Below are 23,639 nucleotides of genomic sequence, written 5' to 3'. Positions count from 1 at the left end.
ATTCTAAATTTATAAGAAAAATTGCCTTCCTTTGTGACATTTGGATAGTCAGAGGCTTTTTCCCAGGGTAGAGGGGTCAATTACTAGGGGGCATAGGTTTAAGGTGCGAGGAGCAAGGTTTAGAAGAGATGTACGAGGCAAGTTTTTACACATAGGGTAGTGGGTGCCTGGAACACACTGCCGGAGGAGGTGGTGGAAATAGGGACGATAGTGACATTTAAGGGGCATCTTGACAAATACATGAATAGATTAGGAATAGAGGGATACGGACCCCGGAGGTGTAGAAGAATTTAGTTTAGACGGGCAGCATGGTTGGCGCAGGCTTGGAGGGCCGAAGGGCCTGTTCCTGTGCTGTACTTTTCTTTGTTCTTTGTTTTATATCCACCAAAGGTCATTCCTGTACCATAAAGACAAAAGTTAGAGTTGTAACAAAATAGAAAATGCTGCACGTTAACACCAGATCCAGTAGCACCTGTGTGGAAGATAGATCAGTTAACATGTCAGGTATGGATGTTTGTCAGACAAGAAGGAACACCATTCAAAAAAGTCATATAGATTTGAAACATTAACCTTATTTTCTCTCCACAGATGCTGCCAAACTGCTGAGTTTTTACAGCATTTTCTGTTTTTGTTTCAGGTTACTGCATCCACAACATTTGCTTTTCTATAAAGGAAGAGAGAAAATAAATACACAAAGGCACAACACACACTGAAAAAGAAATATAATCTGGAAGTAATTGAGTATAAAATGCAAGAGATAGTTAAATGGCAGAAGTGCTGAATAAGACAATAGGAGGTGTAATGAGTGAAGTCAAATAATACACATATGTGAGAAAGCAAATTAATGAAAAGGCAGCATGGTAGCACAGAGATTAGCATTGTTGCTTCACAGTGCCAGGGACCCGTACGGAGCCTGCACGTTATCACCGTGTCTGCGTGGGTTTTCTCCGGCTGCTCTGGTTTTCTCCCACAGTCCAAAGATGTTCGGGTTAGGTGGATTGGTCACGCTAAATTGTTCTCATAGAATTTACAGTGCGGGAGGTCATTCGGTCCATCGAGTCTGCATTAGCCCTTGGAAAGAGCACCCTACCTAATCCCACACCACCCACTCCACCCGTAACCAAGTAAGCCGACCCAACCCAACCTTTTTGGACACTAAGGGCAATTTAGCATGGCCAATCCACCAAACCTGCACATCTTTGGACTGGGAGGAAACCAGAGCACCCGGAGGAAACCCATGAAGACACAGGGAGAAAGTGCAAACTCCACACACACAGTGACCCAAGCCGGGAATCGAACCTGGGACTCTGGAGCTGTGAAGCAACTGTGCAAACCACTGTGCTACCGTGCCCCCCTAGTGTCCAAAAAGTAGGTGGGGTTGCTGGGTTACAGGGATAGGGTGGACATGTGGGCTTAGGTAGGGTGCTCTTTCAGGGACCGGTGTAGACTCAATGGGCTGAATGGCCTCCTTCTGCACTGTAAATTCTATGAAATCTATGTATGGACAGAGAAGAATGAAAATCTGTCAAAGCAAACCATTCACCGGTAGACTGCGGGAAGAAAATAATAATTTTTATTATTGTCACAAGAAGGCTTATAGAATCGGAGAATTTGTAGTGCAGAAGGAGATAATTCGGCCCATCGAGTCTGCACCAGCTCTTGGAAAAAGCATCCTACTCAAGCCCCCGCCTCCACCTAATCCCTGTAACCCAGTAACCCCACTTAACCATTTTTTTGGACACTGAGGGCAATTTAGCACGGCCAATCCACCTAACCTGCACATCTTTGGATAGTGGGGGGAAACCGGAGCACCCAGAGGAAACCCACGTAGACACGGGGAGAATGTGCTTACATTAACATTGCAATAAAGTTACTGTGAAAACTCCCATCGTTGCCACACTCTGGCACTTGTTCGGGTACACGGTGGGAGAATTCAGAATGTCCAATTCACTTAACAGCACGTCTTTCGGGAAACCAGAGCACCCGGAGGAAACCCATGCAGACACAGGGCAAATGTGCAGACTCCGCACAGTTGACCCAAGCCGGGAATCGAGCCTGGGACCCCGGCGCTGTGAAGCAACAGTGCTAAACACTCTGCTACCGTTCAGCCTGTCAAAAGAAATCAAACGACCATTTACATTGGGATAGATTATCACTCCTCTACCCATCATACCCTCTGACCAAATAGCCTCATAGTCCAGATCCCATGTTGCCAGCACCGCTTCCAAAAGGCGGGTTATAACTAGAGCCTGAAGTTCACACTTAGACCACACATTTGCTGCACCACAAGATTGAATAATTTTCAAAGATACGTTATTGCCTATAAAGAGCTTGGGAACATTCTAAGATAAGGCGCTATATAAATGCAAATTCTCGCTTTCAAAGGCTGAGGAGAAAGTGACTTGTTTTTGTTGCCGGAGTTGCGTCCTCCAGCAGAGAGGTGGCGCTGTGCCTGGCGGTGCGGCACCTCTTGCTCTGAGTGGCTGCTCTTTGTTTGGAGTGAGAGGGGGGGTCAGGGGTGGGTGGCGCGGTTCCCGGGCCTGGAGCTCAGGCTGTGTATCCTGGGGCTCGGGTAGGGTCGCTTCGGCGGCGGCTGCAGTTGCGAAAATGCAGGAGCTCATTTCCAATGTGGAGCACATCAGGTTCGAGCTGGAGATGGCGGTGGAGCAGCAGCTCGGAGCGCAGCCGCTGCCTTTCCCCGGCATGGACAGTGAGTGATGGCGGGACCGGGAGGAAGGCCGGGGGCGGGAGCGGGAGCATTCACCCGCCAACAACACCGTCGCATCTCCACTCCTGCCCTCCGTGCCTCCACCCCTTTGCCCTCCGTACCTCCACCCCTTGCCCTCCGTACCTCCACCCCCTTGCCCTCCGTACCTCCACCCCTTGCCCTCCGTACCTCCACCCCTTGCCCCTCCGTACCTCCACCCCTTGCCCCTCCGTACCTCGACCCCCTTGCCCTCCGTCCTCGACCCCCTTGCCCTCCGTACCTCGACCCCCTTGCCCTCCGTACCTCGACCCCCTTGCCCTCCGTACCTCGACCCCCTTGCCCTCCGTACCTCGACCCCCTTGCCCTCTGTGCCTCGACCCCCTTGCCCTCTGTGCCTCGACCCCCTTGCCCTCTGTGCCTCGCCCCCTTGCCCTCTGTGCCTCGCCCCCTTGCCCTCTGTGCCTCGCCCCCCTTGCCCTCCGTGCCTCGCCCCCCTTGCCCTCCGTGCCTCGCCCCCCTTGCCCTCCGTGCCTCGCCCCCCTTGCCCTCCGTGCCTCGCCCCCCTTGCCCTCCGTGCCTCGCCCCCCTTGCCCTCCGTGCCTCGCCCCCCTTGCCCTCCGTGCCTCGGCCCCCTTGCCCTCCGTGCCTCGACCCCCTTGCCCTCTGTGCCTCGACCCCCTTGCCCTCCGTGCCTCGACCCCCTTGCCCTCCGTGCCTCGACCCCCTTGCCCTCCGTGCCTCGACCCCCTTGCCCTCCGTGCCTCGACCCCCTTGCCCTCCGTGCCTCGACCCCCTTGCCCCCAGAGCCCCATGCCCTCCGTGTCCTGACCCCGCCAACCTCCGTAGGCTCAATATCAATATTTGTTTGACAAAACTTCAGTAAAGTTCCTTGTGACATTTTATTATATTAAAAAATGTTTTATGAATTGCATCAAAAGTTTAAAGAAAATCAAATTTAGAGTACCCAATTCTTTTTTTCTCCCAATTAAGGGCTAATTTAGCGTGGCCAATCCACCTACCCTTCACATCTTTGGGTTGTTGGGGTGAGACCCATGCAGACACTGGGAGAATGTGCAAACTTCACATGGACATTGGCCCGGGGCTGGGATCGAACCCTGGTCCTCGATGCTGTAAGGCAGCAGTGCTAACCATTGCACCACCGTGCCGCCCTAAATTGAATCAAAAGTTGGCGATGTGGAGATACTGGGAAAGTAAATTTGGAGTTGATCTTGTTGGGAGTGAATGTCTTGTGTATCCTGAACAACAGCAGCAAGTCTTCCCATAATGTTGCTGAACAGAATTGATTTGCGTTGGAAAGTACTTGTGGCTTGTGCAGGCCCCTGGGACTGTTCAAACCTTTTGTAGACCACAGGCTAGAATCTGCGACAGTGCAGAATTGTGGGATGTCACTTCAGCTGTGCTGTCACAATAGCAACTATCATTAAGATGGCATTGTTGCAGTGCTGGTATCTTTGGCAGCACGGTAGCATGGTGGTTAGCATAAATGCTTCACAGCTCCAGGGTCCCAGGTTCGATTCCCGGCTGGGTCACTGTCTGTGCGGAGTCTGCACGTCCTCCCCGTGTGTGCGTGGGTTTCCTCCGGGTGCTCCGGTTTCCTCCCACAGTCCAAAGATGTGTGGGTTAGGTGGATTGGCCAGGCTAAATTGCCCTTAGTGTCCTAAAAAATAAGGTTAATGGGGGTTGTTGGGTTACTGGTATAGGGTGGATACGTGGGCTTGAATAGGGTGATCATTGCTCGGCACAACATTGAGGGCCGAAGGGCCTGTTCTGTGCTGTACTGTTCTAATTCTAATCTTTAATGAAAATTATTTTTGCATATGTGTTGAGAGGTTGAGCTTTTTTCTTCAAGTATATTGTGGTTGTGTGTAGCACTTGCAAGTGCTGAATGGAAGCATTTAAATAATTGTTATTACCATTGGCATCATAGAGCATAAATAAGAGCAGAAGTAGACCAATCAGCCCAAGAGTCTGCTCCACCGTTTCATATGATCATGGCTGATCTTCCTGCAGCAGCCCCAAATCTTTTTGATTTGTTTGTATCCAAAAATCTCTTGATTTCTGTGTTGAACAGATTTAATAGTTTGAGCACTCACTGCCCTCTGGAGTAGCGAATTCTAAAGATCTACAACTTGAGCGAAGACATCTCTGTTCGATGCCTTATCCTGAGACTGACCTCTCGATCTAGATTCTCCCAGCATTTAACCTATCAGAGCTTTATGAAATGAAATGAAAAATGAAAATCGCTTATTGTCACGAGTAGGCTTCAATGAAGTTACTGTGAAAAGCCCCTAGTCACCACATTCCGGCGCCTGTCCGGGGAGGCTGATACGGGAATCGAACCGTGCTGCTGGCCTGCTTGGTCTGCTTTAAAAGCCAGCGATTTAGCTCAGTGAGCTAAACCAGCCCCTTTATATGTGTCAATGAGAAATATTGAAATTCTAACGACCATCGGCTCATGCCACTAAAACTCTCTTCCGAGGGCAATTCTCTCATCTCTGGGATGAGTCTAGTCAACCTTTCTGCACTCCCTTTCGGGCAAATGTATCCTTCCTTTGGCAAAGAGACCAAAACTGTACTCCAGCTTTTGCCTTAGTTTGGTCTTACACAATTGGAATATCATTTACTGGTGCTAATATAAATGTGCCCAGTGACTATTGCAGCATGTTACAACTTAAATGCATTGTACCACACGGTGTGATTTCCCCACATGGTAAGTTACAACCTGTGCTGTTTGTGTGTGTGTGTGTGTGTGGGGGGGGGGGGGGGAACGGGACGACAACGACAGAGATAGCGGCACTTCCTCTAGCTTTACCCATGCATGCTCTGGACCTGTCCCCTTGACTGTGGAGAGTGTGTGTACAGAAAGCTTCAGTAAGTATCGTCCAGGATGTTTGTAACAATCATGGATCGAGTCTGCCACTTATAGCGACAAAATTATCACTATTGACAACTCCCCTTTCCTTCCCCACTCCCTGAACTACATGCAGTTTTTAAATCAAACTGCTGCTAGATGTTTACTTAATACCGGGATGCTGTGTGATGTGAATCTGTGTGTTTGGATAGCCCCAGTCAAGTTGCCATCATTGCAATGGTGATTTCTCTTGAATACTTTGGCCAGCTGCAACTGGCAGGCCACATCTTTCTCTCAAGTGGCCCTAACAATGATGAACACCTCTCCTGAAGGAACAACAGTGTTGTAGATGAGCTGAATGCATATAGAACATATAGACTAACTGGTGTTGCTTAATGTTGCAATCAATCTGTACAAACACAGTTGCAATTTCCTAAAAACTGGTGCCGCTTTGATTTGATTTAGATTTATTGTCATGTGTACTGAGGTACAGTGAAAAGTATTGTTCTGTGCACAGTCCAGGCAGATTGTTCCATACCTGAAAAAACATAGGATATATGATAAATACAAAATGTAAACACAGACATCGAGTGAAGCATACGGAGTTGGATTGACCAGCATGAAAGAGTGGTCAGCATCCTCTTGTACCACTGAAGCTCTTTTAAAGTCGACGCTAGTGTGCTGATTAATTTTAAAAAATAAACGCAGTATTTAGTGAACTGGCATACCACTGTAAACAGAGTCAACTCACTTGTGAACATTTTCATGTCTGGCCTCTTCACCATTTGGCCTCTGCCTCAATCATAGGGGAGCTTGGGGGAACAGTTTGAGACCGCCCAATTCATAACCCTTGTGTTAACACAGGAGGGCAGAATGTAAAGCTTTCTTTAAAAAAAAATATAAATTTAGATAACCCAATTGTTTTTTTCCAATTAAGGGTCAATTTAGCATGGCTAATCCACCTACCCTGCACATCTTTGGGTTGTGGGGGTGAGAATAAACAGATTTCAGGCAATAGAGAAACTGCTTTTGCTGGCTGGGGAGTCGAGGACCACAGGTTATGGCTTAAAGAGCTAGAGTCTGATCTTTCACAAATGAAATTGGGAAACTCTTCAACAAAAGTGGTAGAAGTTTGAAACTCTTCCCCAAGCAGCAGTTGATGGAAATCTGCAATAAAAACAGAAAATGCAGGATAAACTGTATTTTCAAGTCCATATGACAAGGTCTGCAGAAGAGCCTGTAACAAAAGAGAAAATGCTGGAAAATCTCAGCCGGTCTGGCAGCATCTGTAGGGAGAAAAAAGAGCTAATGTTTCGAGTCCAGATGACCCTTTGTCAAAGTAGAATTCAATCCTGACCCCGGGTCACTGTCCGTGTGGAGTTTGCACATTCTCCCCGTGTCTCACCCCCACAACCCAAAGATGTGCAGGTTAGGTGGATTGGACACGCTAAATTGCCCCTTAATTGGAAAAAAAGAGAATTGGGTAACCTAAAATTAGAGTCATCGATGTTTACAGCATGAAAACAGGCCCTTCGGCTCAGCTTGTCCATGCCTCCCAGTTTCTGGCACTAAGCTAGTCCCACTTGCCTGCATTTGGCCCATATCCCTCTATACCCACCCTACCCATGTAACTGTCTAACTGCTTTTTAAAAGACAAAATCGTACCCGCCTCTACCACTGCCTCTGGCAGCCCGTTCCAGATGCTCACCACCCTCTGTGTGAAGAAATTTCCTCTGGTCTCTTTTGTATCTCTCCCCTCTCACCTCAAACCTATGCCCTCTAGTTCTAGACTCCTCTACCTTTGGGAAAAGATGTTGACTATCTACCTTATCTATACTCCTCATTATTTTATAGACGTCTATAATATCACCCATAAGCCTCCTACGCTCCAGGGAAAAAACAGCCCCAGCCTCTCCTTCTAACTCAGACCATCAAGTCCTGGTAGCATCCTCGTAAATCTCTTCTGCACTGTTTCTAGTTTAACAATATCCTTCCGATAATAGGGTGACCAGAACTGAACATAGATTCCATGTGTGGTCTTACCAATGTCTTGTACAACTTCAAGAAGACATCCCAACTCCCGTATTCCATATTCTGACCAATGAAACCTAGCATGCAGAATGCCTTCTTCACCACCCTGTCCACCTGCGACTCCACCTTCAAGGAGCTATGAACCCGTACTCCTAGATCTCTTTGTTCTGTAACTCTCCCCAACTCCCTGCCATTAATGGAGTAGGGCGGCACGGTAAGACAGTGGTTAGCATAGTTGCTTCACAGCTCCAGGACCCCACGTTCGATTCCCAGCTTGGGTCACTGTCTGTGCGGTGTCTGCATGTTCTCCCTGTGTCTATGTGGGTTTTCTCCGGGTGCTCCGGTTTCCTCCCACAGTCTAAAGATGTGCAGGTTAGGTAGATTGGACATGCTAAATTGCCATTGGTGTCCAAAAATGTTATCTGAGGTTATGGGGATAGGGTGGAGGTGTGGCCTTAAGCAGGGTGCTCTTTCCAGCGGCCGGTGCAGACTCGATGGGTCGAATAGCTTCATTCTACACTGTAAATTCTATGATTTGATCTACCAAAATGCATCACCTCATATTTATCCAATTTTTAAAAAAAAAATAATTTTTATTGAGAAATTTTGATTTTATACAACAATAACGCACCTTAGTAAAATACCGAAAATAACAATAATATTAACAATCATATACATTCGCCCCATCCCCATGAACAACCCAGTATTTTAACAACAACACAAATTAACACACTATAAAGTTACAGAATAAACACTACAATAATGCACCCCCCCCCCCCCCCCCCGGGTTGCTGCTGCTATTGACCCAGTTACCTATCTCTGAGCCAGGAAGTCCAGAAAAGGCTGCCATCGTTTATAGAACCCTTGTATTGATCCTCTCAGGGCAAATTTGACCTTTTCCAATTTTATAAATCCCGCCATGTCACTGATCCAGGTCTCCACGCTTGGGGGCCTTGCATCCTTCCATTGTAACAGAATCCTTCGACGGGCTACTAGGGACGCAAAGGCCAGGACACCGGCCTCTTTCGCCTCCTGCACTCCCGGCTCCACCCCAACCCCAAAAATCGCGAGTCCCCACCCTGGCTTGACCCCGGATCCAACCACCCTCGACACCGTCCCCGCCACCCCCTTACAGAATTCTTCCAGTGCTGGGCATATATTTATCCAAATTTAACTCCATCTACCATTCATTGGCCCAATTGGTCAAGATCCTGTTGTAATCCTAGATAACCTTCTTCACTTTCCACCATGCCACCAATCTTTGTGTTATCTGCAAACTTACTAACCATGTCTCCTAAATTCTCACCCAAATCATTAATATCAATATCAAATAATAGTGGACACAGCACCGATTTCTGAGGCGCACCGCTGGTCGCAGGCCTCTAGTTTGAAAAACAACCCTCCACAACCACCTTTTGGCTTCTGTCGCCAAGCCAATTTTGTATCCAATTGGCTCCCTCACCCTGGATTCCGTGAGATTTAACCTTTTGCAACAACCTACCATGCGGTACCTTGTCAAAGGCCTTGCTAAAGTCCATGTAGACGATGTCGACCGCACTGCCCTTGTCTACCTTCTTGGTTACCCCTTCAATAAAAATCAATCAGATTTGTGAGACATGACTTTCCCTTTACAAAACCATGCTGACATTCCCTAATTATCTCTTGCCTGTCTAAATGCCTGTAGATCCTGTCCCTCAGAATACCTTCTGACAGTTTACCCACTACAGAAGTAAGGCTCACTGGTCTGTAGTTCCCAGGCTAATCCCTACAGCCCTTCTTAAACAAGGGCACAACATTTGCTACCCTCTAATTTTCAGGCACCTCTCCTGTGGTTGTTGATGATTGAAATATCTCAGCTAGGGGGCTGGCAATTTCCTCCCCAGTCTCCCACAATGCCCTGGGATACATTTCATCAGGTCCCGGGAATTTATCGATCTTGATGTGCTTTAATACGTCCAGCACCACCTCCTCTGTAATATGTTCACTCCTCAAGACATCACTTTTTATTTCCCCAATTTCCCAAACATTCGTGCCTTTCTCAACAGTAAATACTGATGAGAAATATTCATTTAGGACCTCTCCCATCCCTTGTGGATCCGCACATAGATGACCTTGTTTATCCTTAAGAGGCCCTACCCTCTCCCTTGTCAATCTTTTGCCCTATGTATCTGTAAAAGCTCTTTGGATTCTCATCTCATGTCCCCTTTTTGTCCTGATTTTTCTCTTAACTCTACTCCGACAAGCCCTATAGTCTTCAAGGGATCCACTTGATTCCAGCTGCCTATGCATGTCATATGCTTCCCACTTGACCATGGTCTCAATATCCTGAGTCATCCAGGGTCCCCTACTTCTGCCAGCCTTACCCTTCACTCCAAGAACATGCTCACCCTGAACCCTAGTTAACCCCTTTTGAAAGACTCCCACTTACCAGCTGTCCCCCCACTTACCAGCTGTAAAAAATGTTGAATTGAGATTGATTGATAGGTTTTAGGAATTAAGGGATATGGGGCAAAGGTGGGTATATCGAACTAGGTCAGAGATCAGTCACGATCTCATTGAGTGACAGATGGGTCAAATGACCCCTTCCTTCTGTGTTCCTATGCAATCAGTCATGAGGTACAAGTAGCCTCAACCTGCATTATTATAACTGAAACTTTTCAAAACTATTGATGTTTTCAAATGTGTGCTCTTTATTTCTCCCTCAGAGTCTGGGGCAGCGGTCTGTGAATACTTTCTGAGGGCATCATGTGGAAAGGGTAAGCGATCTGGGCTGAGCTGTTTCCATCTTCAGTTGTCTGCTGATTTTCAACTACTTCAGCCCATTAGTGATGCAGTAATCCATTGTGACCATAGCTCTTATCACTAACGTTCAGTCAGGTGCTGCTTTATTGTGTTTTACTGTACATGAAGTATTCTGGGAGTGGGGAGGGGTGGGGTCACTACTTCCTCGTGAAGCCTCACTTTTCATCCCCCACTGCCCCAGGCCATTTGGATCTGTTTTACTTGTGATGTCAGGGGGAGGGCTGAAGCAAGCTGCCTTCACACCAAGATGAGGAGTCACTCTGACAGTGCTCACATGCCAGTGCCCTGACTGAATAATGCATTGCAGAAATCAGGAGGCAGCTCATCAGTCAGCCTTCTCAACTACATCATGGTTCCCGGACAAAGGAGCACCAGCAGGGTGAGGTGAGGAAGGGAAGATAATGCAGCAGTGTGGCTCATTTAATTGTGAGACAGTGTCTCAAAGTGTTCCTGTGTCATAACTTAATGAATCCATGCTGCAAGTGGGGTGGAGAGTCCGGACTATTGACCTGCATGTGTGATTCCCTGTTTAGGGCAATCTCAGTCCTGGTTACAGGAGAGGATGGGTGCCAAGATATTTCCACAAAAAGCGATGAAAATTCATGGGTCAATTAATTTCAGCCCCTTCTGTTCGAGTGTGTCTCCTGTTGGGGAAGAGCATTGTCCCCTCGCTTGTTCATCTGCATGTGTCAGCTGCAATGCTCAAGGGAGAGGAAATATTTTCTATATTCAGAAGAATATATCTACTCCAATCCTCCTGATGCATGGTATTCATCCCTCATATTGAACGAGTCACAATTCCTGGGAAAATCTAGTCATTGTAAAATGTGTAAGTTACTGTGTCAAGTAACTTGATTTCTACCCGTGCACCAGGAGTGCCAGCCTGTTCACTGTGGATCTTTTCCTCATCACCCCCAAAACAGAGAATCGAGAAGTGTCCTGTGTGGAGGGTGTGGCTCTGGTAATTGAATCTGATTTTGTTGTGCAGGTGGGATGTGCCCCTTTCGCCACATCAGTGGTGAGAAGACGGTGGTGTGCAAACACTGGCTGAGGGGGCTCTGCAAGAAAGGAGATCAGTGTGAATTCTTACACGAGTATGACATGACCAAGATGCCCGAGTGCTACTTCTATTCCAAGTTTGGTGAGCGCTCCCTCTTTGTGGTTTCTAAATGCACCCAGATGTCTGATCACAATTGGGGGTGGGAAGGGCAGGCTTTGTGTCTCTCGTGATGGCAAAGTGGTTAACTCCCTCAGATGGAACATTAAAGGAGCAATCTGTCACAACTCCCCCATGTGGTTAAAACCATAACATTGTGATTTTGTCTTTTTAATAATTTGATCATTTAATAACTTTATTTTTTTTAAATGTTTGGGCAGTGTAGTGGGTTTTATTGGCAACTGGAATTGCACCATAGATTGGTGACGAGTTGGATTAAGCTCCAGTCACTTGCTGTTAGCAGACATTTCTGTTTCAGAAGTTGGTTGCCCGCTGTGTATTTTTGGCACTTTGTTTTTTATTTTTATTTTGTAGATTTTCTTTGCATTTCGAGCCCACTTGCTTCCTCACCAGGAGTGGGTTTGCTGCATGGGTGTATTGCAAAGACTGGACCTGTGTTTTCCCATGCTCTTAGCATCATCTGTCTCCTGCAACAGGGTATCCTCACAGAAACCTGAGCTGGACATAATTTAAGATCTAATTTCTTTGTACTGGGAGTTAATTTCAGGAATAAGCTACTGTCAGAACAAAGACGGTTCGTTCAGGTGATGTATTCAGGAAGGAAATGGACAGATTGCTGAACCAGCTGAGGGTAGTGGGTTATGGGGTGGCATCATGGCAGAAGGAGGATTGAAAGGATTGACACAAATCCTGAAAATTGAAGAGAATATTGAGTGTTTTTCTTGTTGCTTCCTCATTGTGATCTGTGTTTTCATTTACTCTTTTGCCTCCCCAGGTGAATGTAGTAACAAGGAATGTCCGTTTCTACACATTGATCCTGAGTCCAAAATCAAAGACTGCCCCTGGTACGACCGAGGGTTTTGTAAACATGGTAAGCTCTGAGCTGTGGCAAGGGCTCATTCATATACATCAGTGTTCTTCAAACTTTTTTTCTGGGGGCCCATTTTTACCAACCAGCCAACCTTCACGACCCATGCCGGCCGACCTTCACGACCCAAAAAGTGAATAACCCCCCCCCCCCCGAACTTGTAAAAAAAAATGAATAAAATAAATGAAAAAATAAAAATTAAATGAATAAAAACCACTACAGAACTTATTTTTAAAAAAGCTGCAACTGTTTAAAAAAATAGCGGCCGCATTGCGCATGTGTGCCCGATTGTTGGCGCGCATGTGCATTTGCGCACGCACGCCGAATATCGTGCGCATGCTGCGGCTGAATCTTTTTAACATATTCGTGGAATGCGCATGCGCGAGCAATCATCGTGCGCACATGCACAATGCGGCCAAATTTTAAAAAAACATGTTCGCGGCCGCTTGCAGCCGGCGTTATGAAAAGCCGGCTGCTGCGCGGGGATTTGTGCGATTGAGAGTGCCGCGGACAACGGCTCCGCGGCCCTCCCGACACCCGTCTGCGACCCACTCGCGGGTCGTGCCCCCGACTTTGAAGAACACTGATATACATCCTCCTGGCATTGATTAGCAGAGACCTGACAGCAGGCCCCTTTGATCCACTCCCAGTGCAGCAGCAAGCTGATTAGTTGCATGGTTCAGATTTTGCCTCCGCACCAGCATACTCCCTTGCAGGAGGCGTTCAGTGGTGATCTGAAGCAACGATCCAGTATTTTCTTCCCCTTTTCCTATCCAGCCTGTTGGGGGCAATATTTTGCCTGAGATTTCTGTCCGTGTTGGGTGAGCATATTTTCACTCTGATTTGGTTACACCTATCAGTTCCAAATTAGAGACGTTTGATAAGTACTCTTTATCAATATTGGTTGCATGAATAGCACAGATATTGTTTCAATAAAGTTTGAAAAATAAAATGCTTTTAAGTGGATGCAGTTGTGTACAGCTAGAATTTTCAGACCCTTTCTGATTAATCCGACTGCTATGGGTGTAAGAATGTAATTTTCTGAATAATATTTTGGCAGATTGCTGATTGTGAATCTTATCCTGTTGCAGGCCCTCTGTGCAGACACCGACACACACGGCGAGTTATCTGTGTAAATTATTTGGTAGGATTCTGCCCCGAGGGCCCCAGCTGTAAATTTATGCAGTAAGTATATAGAGACGTAGGAACATTATAATGGGGGCAGGACATTCAGCACCTCAAACCTGTTCTGTCATTCTGTTGGATCAGTTCCATTTTCCCACTGGTACTCCTTGATGTCCAAAGGTGACACATCTTCAGACAAGATTGATCAATGATTTTCTGACTGCCGATTGAGCATGACATCAGTAAGAATTATTGTGATTGGTCAACAAAACACTCAGCGTGTTGGGGGTCAGATAGTGGAGGAGTGCACGGAGGAGGTGGTGAGCTCTATGTGTCAGCTGGCACTATGTGAGCAGCATCCACATCTCTGAGCCCCAACATTGGAGGTTCAAGTCCCACCCCATGACTTGAGTGCAAAACCTAGGTTGATACTCCCAGGGAAGAATTGAGGAAGTGTTGCACTATTAGTGGCGCTGTCTGGATGAGGGACTAAACAGAGGCCCTGCCAGTCTTCTTGAAAGATCCCATGACCCTATTTTGAATAAGAACATGGAAAGTTGTACCCACTGTCCTGACTATTTTTTATCCTTCAGTTAACATCACTAAAACATAATCTGGTTATTATCACATTACAATTCATGGGAACCTGCTGTGCAAAATCTGGTTGCCAAGTTTCCTACATTGCTGCAGTGATTATCCTGCAAAAGTACATTGTTGGCTATTGAGACATCTCTCTGTGTCTCTCTTTCTTTCTCTTTCTCTCTCCCCCTCTCTCTCTCTCTCTCATGGGAAGGGAGATTAGTTAGGATTTGTTAGAGATAAACTTGCATCTCCATGAGGGGCTTAAATTGCTTGTACTTCCCAATGGAGGGGAGAAGTCTTGAATTTTCTGCTTATGGTAATGATAGATCACAAGCAGTGTTTGCAAATCCTCGCAGGGATCTCTAACATCCCACGCTGTGAAATAAACCGGCCACAGTTAACCAATGTTCCCTTTAATATTAGTATAAGCGGAGGCCTCACAGTGAAACAAATAAACAAAGAGAAAATAGAGGAAGCATTGATGGCAAGAACATATTCAGTGTGGGGGAGTAGAAGGGTGTTAATTGTTGCAGTGGAAAAGAACATCAGGCCATTGATTCTTGGCTCATCAAGGTAGGTCCACTCCTTTCAGCTGTGGCAAGGTTTGGATCCTTTCCTGACATGTTCATGGCTCGTTCCTGTTCGGTGTATGTTGTTGAGATCTACACACTCGGTGTCAGCCCCTTGAAGCTCTATATGTTTACCCCATTGGACGGGTGGCCCTACGTGGGCCTCTTGTTATGAAAACGTGGAGTAGGTACTTTCAGTCACTGCTACAGAATGCCAATCCATTCCAAGTGGAGAATTCATGTGGCGTGTGGAAATACAGTAATCAAATGAGGAACCTTTGATGTCAGGAGGAGCTTCCAGCCTATGTTAAAGCTGTTGTGTAATGTTACGGTTTAAGGTACCAATGGCATGTGTAATTTCATATTATGCAGACTGACCATTCACTTAAGTAATAATCTTTATTGTCACAAGTAGGCTTACGTTAACACTGCAATGAAGTTACTGTGACAAGCCGGCGCCTGTTTGGGTACACAGAGGGAGAATTCAGAATGTCCAAATTACCTATCAACACATCTTTCGGGACTTGTGGGAGGAAACCGGAGCACCCGGAGGAAACCCACGCAGACACTGGGAGAACGTGCAGACTCCACACTGACAGTGACCCAAGCCAGGAATTGAACCTGGGACCCTGGAGCTGTGAAGCAACAGTGGTCCCCACTGTGCTACCCTTTTTATCTTAATAAATGTACTCTACGTTGGTGGGTCAGTCTTTGATGTAATACCCACATATTACATCAAGGGTGCACTACCAGGAGTCTAAATCATAAAGGGATTGAAAAGACTGATCCAGAAGACGAGATTGCAGGCGGTTGGGTATAGAATACTAGATTGGATTGAGGATTGGCTGACTGACAGAAAACAGAGGATCGGGATAATTGGGTTGTTCTCTGGCTGGCGGACTGTAACTAATGGGGTGCCGCAGGGGTCAGTCCTCGGACCTCAACTGTTTACGATCTATATAAATGATAAGTGTAACACAGGAAAGTTTGCAGATGATACTAAAATAGGTGGGACATCAGGCAGTGAAGAGGAGATAGAGTATACTGGCGTATATAGATAGGCGAGGAGAATGGGCCAAAATCTGGTAGATGGAGTTTAATGTGGATAAGTGTGAGGTTATCTATTTTGGCCGAACAAATAGTAAGGCAAATTATTATCTAAATGGAAAACAGATTCAAAATGCGTCTGGGCAGAGGGATCTGGGTGTCTTTTTTCATGAATCGTGGAAAGTCGGTATGCAGGTACAGCATGTAATGAAAAAGGCTAATGGAGTTTTAGCGTTTATTGCAAAAGGACTGGAGTATAAAAGTAGAGAAGCGTTGTTGCAATTTAGTGCTGGTGAGACCACATCTGGAATATTGTGTCCAGTTTTTGGTCTCCTTATTTGAGGAAGGATGTGGTGGAGGCAGTTCAGAGGAGGTTCACCAGATTAATTCTGGGGATGAAAGCGTTGACGGATGAGGAACGATTGAACAGTTTGGGCTTGTACTTGCTGGAGTTTAGAAGAATGAGGGGATCTGATCGAGGTATATAAACTACTAAGAGGGGTTGATAAAGTAAAACGTTGACCAAATGTTCCCCCTAGTGGATAATCTAGGATGAGAGGTCACAGATATAGATTGAGAGGTAGTAGATTTAAAACTGTGATAAGGAGGAACGACTTCTTCGAGGGGTGTGGTGAATTTGTGGAACTCGCTGCCCCACAGTGCAGTAGAGTCTGAATCATTAAATTGTTTCAAGAAGGGGATAGATATATTTCTGATGGAAAAAAACGAGTTAAAGGGATTTGAGGAACAGCCAGAGGAGTGGATTTGACACCTGGAAGAGATCAGCCATGATCTGATTGAGCACGCTCGAAAGGTTGAATTGCCTACTTCTGCTCCTAGTTCCTATGTTCCTAATAGGGTGGAAATGGAGAGATTCCTTCCGCTGGTGGGAAGGGTATAGAACAAGTTGACACAACCTTCAAGTCAGAGCTAGCCATTTGAGAGTAAAATCAGGAAACACGTTTTTCCAAAGAAAAAAATCATGTCCTCCGAAAAGCTGAGGGGGTCAATTGAAATTTTAACAGCGCCTCCAGATTTTAGTTACGTAAGGGTATCGAGAAGGTTTGGACCTAACCAGTGGAAATGAAGTTTAAGAACAGATCAGCTATGATGTAAAGTGGCGAACAGAACTGGCCTGGGGGGGATAGAAACCTGGCCTCTTTGTGTTTCTAAATCACTGCAGGCATTGAGTGTAGTAACCCAGTAATGTTTAGCACTGTGCCTTACTAATCGAAGGTGGCTGAATGAGTTGCTTGAGCATGGTTTATGGTGTCCTGTGAAGTGGGTGTAGAGCAGGCCTGTAACACCTAATCATTTATCATCCTCTGTATGTTGAACTGTGGAAATGGAGGAACCTTATAAATCCTTATTCATGTCAGGAACTGGTTCGATTTTATACGTTGTGTTTTACAAACCTATTTCTCTTAAGCTGGCCTCTTTGCCTTCCACAAAAGAGAAGATTTGTTGAAAAAATATATATTTTATTCTCTCCCATCAGTCCTCGATTTGAGCTGCCAATGGGTACTGGCGTTGACCAACCGCCATTACTACAACAACAGCAACAAATACTCCAAAAGGTGAGCTACTGTCCATCTTTTTTCCAAAATTCTTTATTTGTTCTGTTGCTTTCTCCAATTTTTTTTTTGTTCCCTTTCCCATTCACTGAAAGCTGCGGCTATTGCTAATGACCGGGTTTATTCTCTCCTCAGCTTCTGTCTGAAGAGTGGGTTGCTAAGTTTGTTTTGCTTTTCCTTCCTGTTCTGGAGATGTGCATCAGCTCTGTAAAGAATCTTTCTGCTCCCAGCCTCTGCCCAGAGTGAGTTCAGTGTCATCTGGGTTTGCACAACATTTCAGTAGGGCAATATTTAGACATTACATGATGTAGCACTAAAGCATACAGACCAAGATGTCAGACTTGATCCCTGGACTTTGCTGAATTAGGTCCTTTCAGTCAGGACAGGACAATAACCATCGTATCACAATTGGCTTTGTTAGCCCCAGGCCACAAAGTCCAAAATCAGCCTATGTTCCCACTATTGATTTCTATCTAGCGATGCTGCAAAGTATATTATGTTGGATGTGGACAGGGTCAAGCTGGACAATGGATACCATTGGTCATGTAGCTTGCCTACTCAGTTATAATTATAATCTTTATTGTCTCAAGTAAGCTTACATGAGCACTGCAGTGAAGTTACTGTGAAAATCCCCTCGTCGCCACACTCCGATGCCTGTTCGGGTACACCGAGGGAGAATTCAGAATGTCTAAACAGCATGTCTTTCAGGACTTGTGGGAGGAAACCCACACAGACACGGGGAGAATGTGCAGACAGTGACCCAAGCCGGGAATCAAACCTGGGACCCTGGCGTTGTGAAGCAACAGTGCTGACCACTGTTACCATGCTGTTGGAGCTCACACATGTGGAATGGGGAGTTGAGAGGCCATGTAGAGCTACCAGCATTTAGAGCTCACATTGCAGCAACAGTTAGGGCTTCTAGTGGGTGACGGGAGGAGGAGTGCATATACCATCGAACTGCCCAAAACAATCTCAATCCCAAAAATATCTCATTCTCAGCCGGGGCTTAGTGATAGAACTCTCATCTTGAAAGTTATTGGTTCAAGCGCTACTCCGAGTCACACTCGTAATCTAAGCTGTGATTTAAACATGGCACTGAAATTAAGTTTGTAAATTGGTCTGACAAAGTGATTTGATGTATTTTCTTTCAATTCAACCTTGCATTTTGTCATTCTTTGGCTATGTACCAAGTTACATGTAATTTTTAGGGTTATTAGGTATGGCAAATAACTGTTGACCTAGCCAGCAATGCCTACATCCTGTGAATAACTACATTTTAAAAAATCTGCCCAAGAAAGCATGGCGGTTTGACAATCCGGTGCTAATACCTTTCTGTCTCTCTTCACAGCAAAATCTTGCCCCGTTTCTTCAGCGATCATCCTCTCTGGTACAGATTCCCAGTGCCAATATTCTCGTTGGACAGCAGAAGTCAATTCCACAATCTTGTGGACCAATGCAGCAATCCCAGTTTCAGCCAATGTCAAATCGGGGCCCTAGACCTTTGGAACAAGTCACATGTTATAAGGTAAATGGAGGCTAATTGATGGTTCATTGTCATTGAGAAATAATTCCATGAGGGAAAATGATTCAGTTACTTCATTGGTGACTTTCTTTAATGAAAAAAAATAGCATTTATTGGCTATCCCTATTTGCCCTCTAAGGTAATGGTGAGTCATCATTGTGAACTGCTGCAGTCCATATGGTGTAGGGTACACCCCTAGCGCTGTTAGGTAGTTAGCCCCAGGTTAAACCCCCCTGCCCCCCAACTCCCCAATGCTGACATCCTAACTATTAAATAAGTCGATGAACGGTTGCCATCTCCGGGCAAACCCCTCCACAGGCTCTCTCAAGGCGAACTTTATCTTCTCCAGCCTGCGGAGCAATGAGATCACTTCTCGTTCTTTGTAACTCCTGGGGATATAGACCCAATTTTCTCAGCCACTTATCACAGGAAAACCCTTTCATCCCAGGGACCGTGAACCTTTGCTGTAGTACCTCCAGTCGAAGTGTACCCTTAAATATGGCGACCACAATTACGCAGTGTTCCAGGTGCGATCTCATCATGTGTGCAATTGCAGCAAGACTTCCTTATTCTGCTACTCCAATTCTGATGGAGGTCAATGTGCCATTTGCTTTCCGGTTTTCTTGTACCTGCTAATTTTTTGGTCTTTGAAAGAGTACATCTATGTCTCTCTGAACATCAATATTTACAAGTTTCACACTTTAAAAACTACTTCATGCAGAGGGTGGTGAATATGTGAAAACCTGCTGACCCATAGTGCAATGGAGTCTGAATCATTAAATGGTTTCAAGAAGAGATGGATATATTTCTGATTTTTTTAAAAACGGGTTAAAGGGATATGGGGAACAGGCAAGGAAGTGGATTTGAGACCAGGAAGAGGGCAGCCATGACCTGATTGAGCACGCTCGAAGGGTTGAATTGTCTACTTCTGCTCCAAATTCCTAAAAGGGTAGAAATGGAGAGATTACTTCCTCTGGTGGGAGGGGTACAAAATAATTTGATACAATCTTCAAGCTCGAGCTAGCCATTTGAGAGTGAAATCAGGAAGCACAATTTTCCAAACAAATGACAGTTTTCCGATTTTCGTGTTGTACCTCCATGCTAATGGCGACATGGCACAGTGGTTAGCACCGTTGCCCCACCGCGCCGAGGACCCAGGTTCGATCCCGGCCCTGGGTCGCTGTTTGTGTGGTGTTTGCACATTCTCCCCTTGTCTGCGTGGGTCTCAACCCCCCACAACCCAAAGATGTGCAGGGTAGGTGGATTGGCTACACTAAATTGTCCCTTAATTGGAAAAATATTTAAAAAAAGAAAAAGTAGCTGCATGCTAACTTTTTAAAAGTGTATGCCTAGGTCTCTCTGAATATCAACATTTACAAGTTTCGCACTTTAAAAAAAAAAAAATCCAATTTTCTATTCTCATGACCAAACTAAGTAATCTCCCCCTTCTCCATATTGTACTCCATTTGCCATCATGTGGCTCGTGCACATAACCGTATATATGTCTTTACAGCCTCCATGAATCCACTTCAAAGCTTTTATTCCCACTTAGCTTTGTATTGTCAGCAAATTTGGACACATTACTCATTATCGCATTCATCTAAATTGTTAATATAATTATAAATAGCTGAGGCCAGAGCACTCCACTAGTCACAACCTGACAATTAAAAAATGTCCCGTTGCTCTCTACTTCCTGATTGTTAACCAATCCACTATCCATGCTAATCCCCCAACTCTTAGAACCCTCATCTTGTGTATTAATCTATTGTGCGGCACATTATTGAATGCTTTTCAAAATCCAGGTACACCACATCTACTGGGTCCCCTTCATCTACCCCACTAGTTGGATCCTCGAGACCATTAGTAAAATTTAAAAAAATATATTTTTATTTTCCTTCAGCGGCGACCCCGCGTTTCCTCCTTTCTTCGATGCTGCTTTTTGCATCCTTTAGCAGCTTATTGTTTTTCACTTTCATTCTCTTCTCCTCTCTCTCCCTCCACCCTTCTGTTCTTCATCAATCTGAATTCTTTTTTTTTTTAATTTTAAAAAATAAATAAATTTAGCATACCCAATAACTTTTTCCAATTAAGGGGCAATTTAGCTTGGCCAATCCACCTATCCTGCACATCTTTTGGGTTGTGGGGGCGAAACCTACGCAGACACAGGGAGTATGTGCAAACTCCACACGGACAGTGACCCAGGGCCTGGATTCGAACCCGGGTCCTCAGCGGCGTAGGCAACAATGCTAACCACTATGCCACCGTGCTGCCCTTGAATTATTCTTTTTTTAAAGACATTGGGGAGGGAAAACAAAACTTCACCAAATTTCTTTAAATCTTCCAGCTCTCTTCCTTTCCCCTCTGTACTCATCCAGAACTCCCCTGGGACCAGGTTCCAGCCTTCTTTCTTCCTCCTAGGTGGGAGCCATCTATTGTGGGACACCGCTCTTACATGGTGTCCTGGACTCGGGCCTGCCTCCTCATAGCTCCACTCCGCCCCGACGCCGCGCTGGGCCCAGGACCTCAGCCCCCGCCGCCCCAACACCCACGCGGGGTTCTTCACCGGTTTTTAAACCAGCCTCGCTGGCTGCTTGCGACGGCCCCAAAGGCCGACGGCAGTCGGGGGAGGGGTGCGTTGAAACTCGGGGGTTTCCCTGAAATCACCGCGACTCGCAGCCACCGGCAGGAGCTCTTCGCGCTGCGGCCGCCCTGCGTGCCCACGCCACCGGAAGTCGACCATTAGTAAAATTGACCAAGATTTCCCTTTTCATAAAACCACTTTGATTTGTTCCAATCCTACTATGTTTTTTTAAGTGCATTGTTAAAGCTCCTTTAAGAACAGATTTCTGGAGTTTCCCGAGGACTGATGTCAGCCTAACAGGCCTGTACCAGGGAGGATTGCCAAAATGTTTTTCTCACTAACTTGCTGTAATGCACTCCATAAGAGTGTACAAGTTTGCTTTTGAGGTGGATAAAGAAGGTTATAATTGAAATTGGCTGGCACATGGTGACCTCAAATGATTTAGATACAGTACCAATGATGGGGTTTTTGTTTCACTGGATATAACCTGATATCATGTGTCGTCTAAGCATAGTTACATATATTGTTTGCATTCAAGTGGGTTGACTTCATGCAGGGAATATAACAGCAAGGTATTCTGGTATATTTCACACAAAGAATAAGGAGCTGATTGCACATGGATATTTCAGTCAGTACAAAATGAATTGGTTATCTGAGTAATCCTCCAGGATCAGGGAGAAGCTTGAATTTTCCCATTGTGCATCTGAGAACCTATCGCCGTACAAATCTCATGGTGCATTTTAGTGGGGTAATGATGGCCCAACTGTGCCTCACCTTTTCCATATTTTAACTGACTATGTAGTCTGTAGAATTATAGCCTTGAAATAATTTTTTTTTTCCCCCCCCAGTGTGGTGAAAAAGGACATTATGCTAACCGATGTACCAAAGGACACCTGGCATTTCTTAGCGGTCAGTAGCAGACTCACTGGTGAACAATGCTTTGATGGAGAACTCCAGTTCAACTGATGCCCCAGATGGAGTGTACGTTATTCGTGAATAGGGTTGGAAGTTGGAAAAATTAATTTATCTCCCACCCCCTTTATGCACATTGTGACAGTAGCTACTGTAGTCTGTGCCACTGTTTTTAAGGTTTGGTGTCAGGATGCACTTGCTCTGAAGAATGAAAAAGCTATTTACAATAGCTTCCATTATACCTGTTTCCAACCATACTGTTTGTCCCACAGCTTGTATTTTGCACTGAAACCTGGTACAGAATTGGCAGTGGACTGACTGGTAAAGAAATGTGAGGGAGAGAGAAATGCAGAATCTCAAAATCGCTAGAAGAGACAAAAAATTGTGATATTTCTATCACATATTTTGTGCACGTACTTAGTTTTGTTTTGTTTCTGTAAAGTGTTTCCAATTGTGAGGGCGGTTCTGAGACAGGTCTTGAGCTGAAGCTGCTCCCATCTGTTTTTAGAGGCCTGCAAGCACACCTCCCAAGTGTGGCGGCATCACCATGCTTTGAGCAGATGTTCAGTTCTCTTTTGAACTACAGGTTTGGCTGCTCTCAATGTCTGTAGTGGGACTGTTTGGCGTTGGGATGCTCTGATTAAAGTGAGGCAATTGAGAAGTATGCTTGTATGTAGAAGTGTTGGGGGAGGGGTGTGAAGTCATCCTAATCTGATTGGCACTGGATGGATCTACACTAACAGTGTACCACCCAAGCTTGTATACTGATATGAAAACTAATAGAAAATCCTGGTCAGACATCAACTTCGATGCAGATATCTGTTGGATTTGCAAAATAATAATTGATGAGGGTTACTTTAGGTCATGTAGAATTCCCTGCGAGGGTGTCTTATTAATTTGCCTGTGCGTTATCACATTTTATAGGAAAGAAAGTTTTTAGTTTTGTGACGAGAAAAATGCAATGAAAGTTGCAGAAATTCTACTCTTGAAGCCTAAATCACCTTATGATTGTCGTGTTCATTTTTATCCGATTTAATAAATATTTTTTAACAAAGACCTGTTGACTTGTCCTTATTTAATCACATTACAGCCATATTCAGCATTATTATTACCTTCAAATTTCTCAGTGAAGTTCCTGAAGTGAATTGTTGGGCCGAGAAGATTTTGTGTTGAGGTTCCTTTTGAAAATCATTTATTTTCAATCAAGTGGATGATATTTTTAAAAACAAAATGAGGCCTCAATTAAGATTCCGCGCTCTCCCAGTCCACA

General features: G+C 45.4%; 1 protein-coding gene across 1 annotated transcript; it reads left to right on the top strand.

Moving 5' to 3' along the window:
• Nucleotides 1-2,511: 2,511 nt before the first annotated feature.
• Nucleotides 2,512-23,425, top strand: cpsf4 (cleavage and polyadenylation specific factor 4). Its single transcript, XM_038820132.1, has 8 exons — nucleotides 2,512-2,710; nucleotides 10,316-10,366; nucleotides 11,401-11,553; nucleotides 12,365-12,460; nucleotides 13,549-13,642; nucleotides 17,279-17,357; nucleotides 18,703-18,879; nucleotides 22,306-23,425. Exons 1-8 carry the CDS (start codon nucleotides 2,608-2,610, stop codon nucleotides 22,372-22,374), a joined length of 822 nt encoding a protein of 273 aa, XP_038676060.1. The 5' UTR covers nucleotides 2,512-2,607; the 3' UTR covers nucleotides 22,375-23,425.
• Nucleotides 23,426-23,639: the final 214 nt, after the last annotated feature.

This window comes from Scyliorhinus canicula, chromosome 15 (genome assembly GCF_902713615.1).
Source record: "Scyliorhinus canicula chromosome 15, sScyCan1.1, whole genome shotgun sequence".
Lineage (NCBI taxonomy): Eukaryota > Metazoa > Chordata > Chondrichthyes > Carcharhiniformes > Scyliorhinidae > Scyliorhinus > Scyliorhinus canicula.
This window is presented reverse-complemented; position numbering and strand designations above follow the sequence as displayed.

Excerpts from the sequence above, each read along its gene's own strand:
- cpsf4 (XM_038820132.1), top strand. The coding sequence starts at position 2,608 with ATGCAGGAGCTCATTTCCAATGTGGAGCACATCAGGTTCGAGCTGGAG. Across the intron at positions 10,367-11,400 it reads GAGGGCATCATGTGGAAAGG|GTGGGATGTGCCCCTTTCGC; the intron begins GTAAGCGATCTG and ends TTTGTTGTGCAG. Across the intron at positions 17,358-18,702 it reads AGCAACAAATACTCCAAAAG|CAAAATCTTGCCCCGTTTCT; the intron begins GTGAGCTACTGT and ends CTCTCTTCACAG.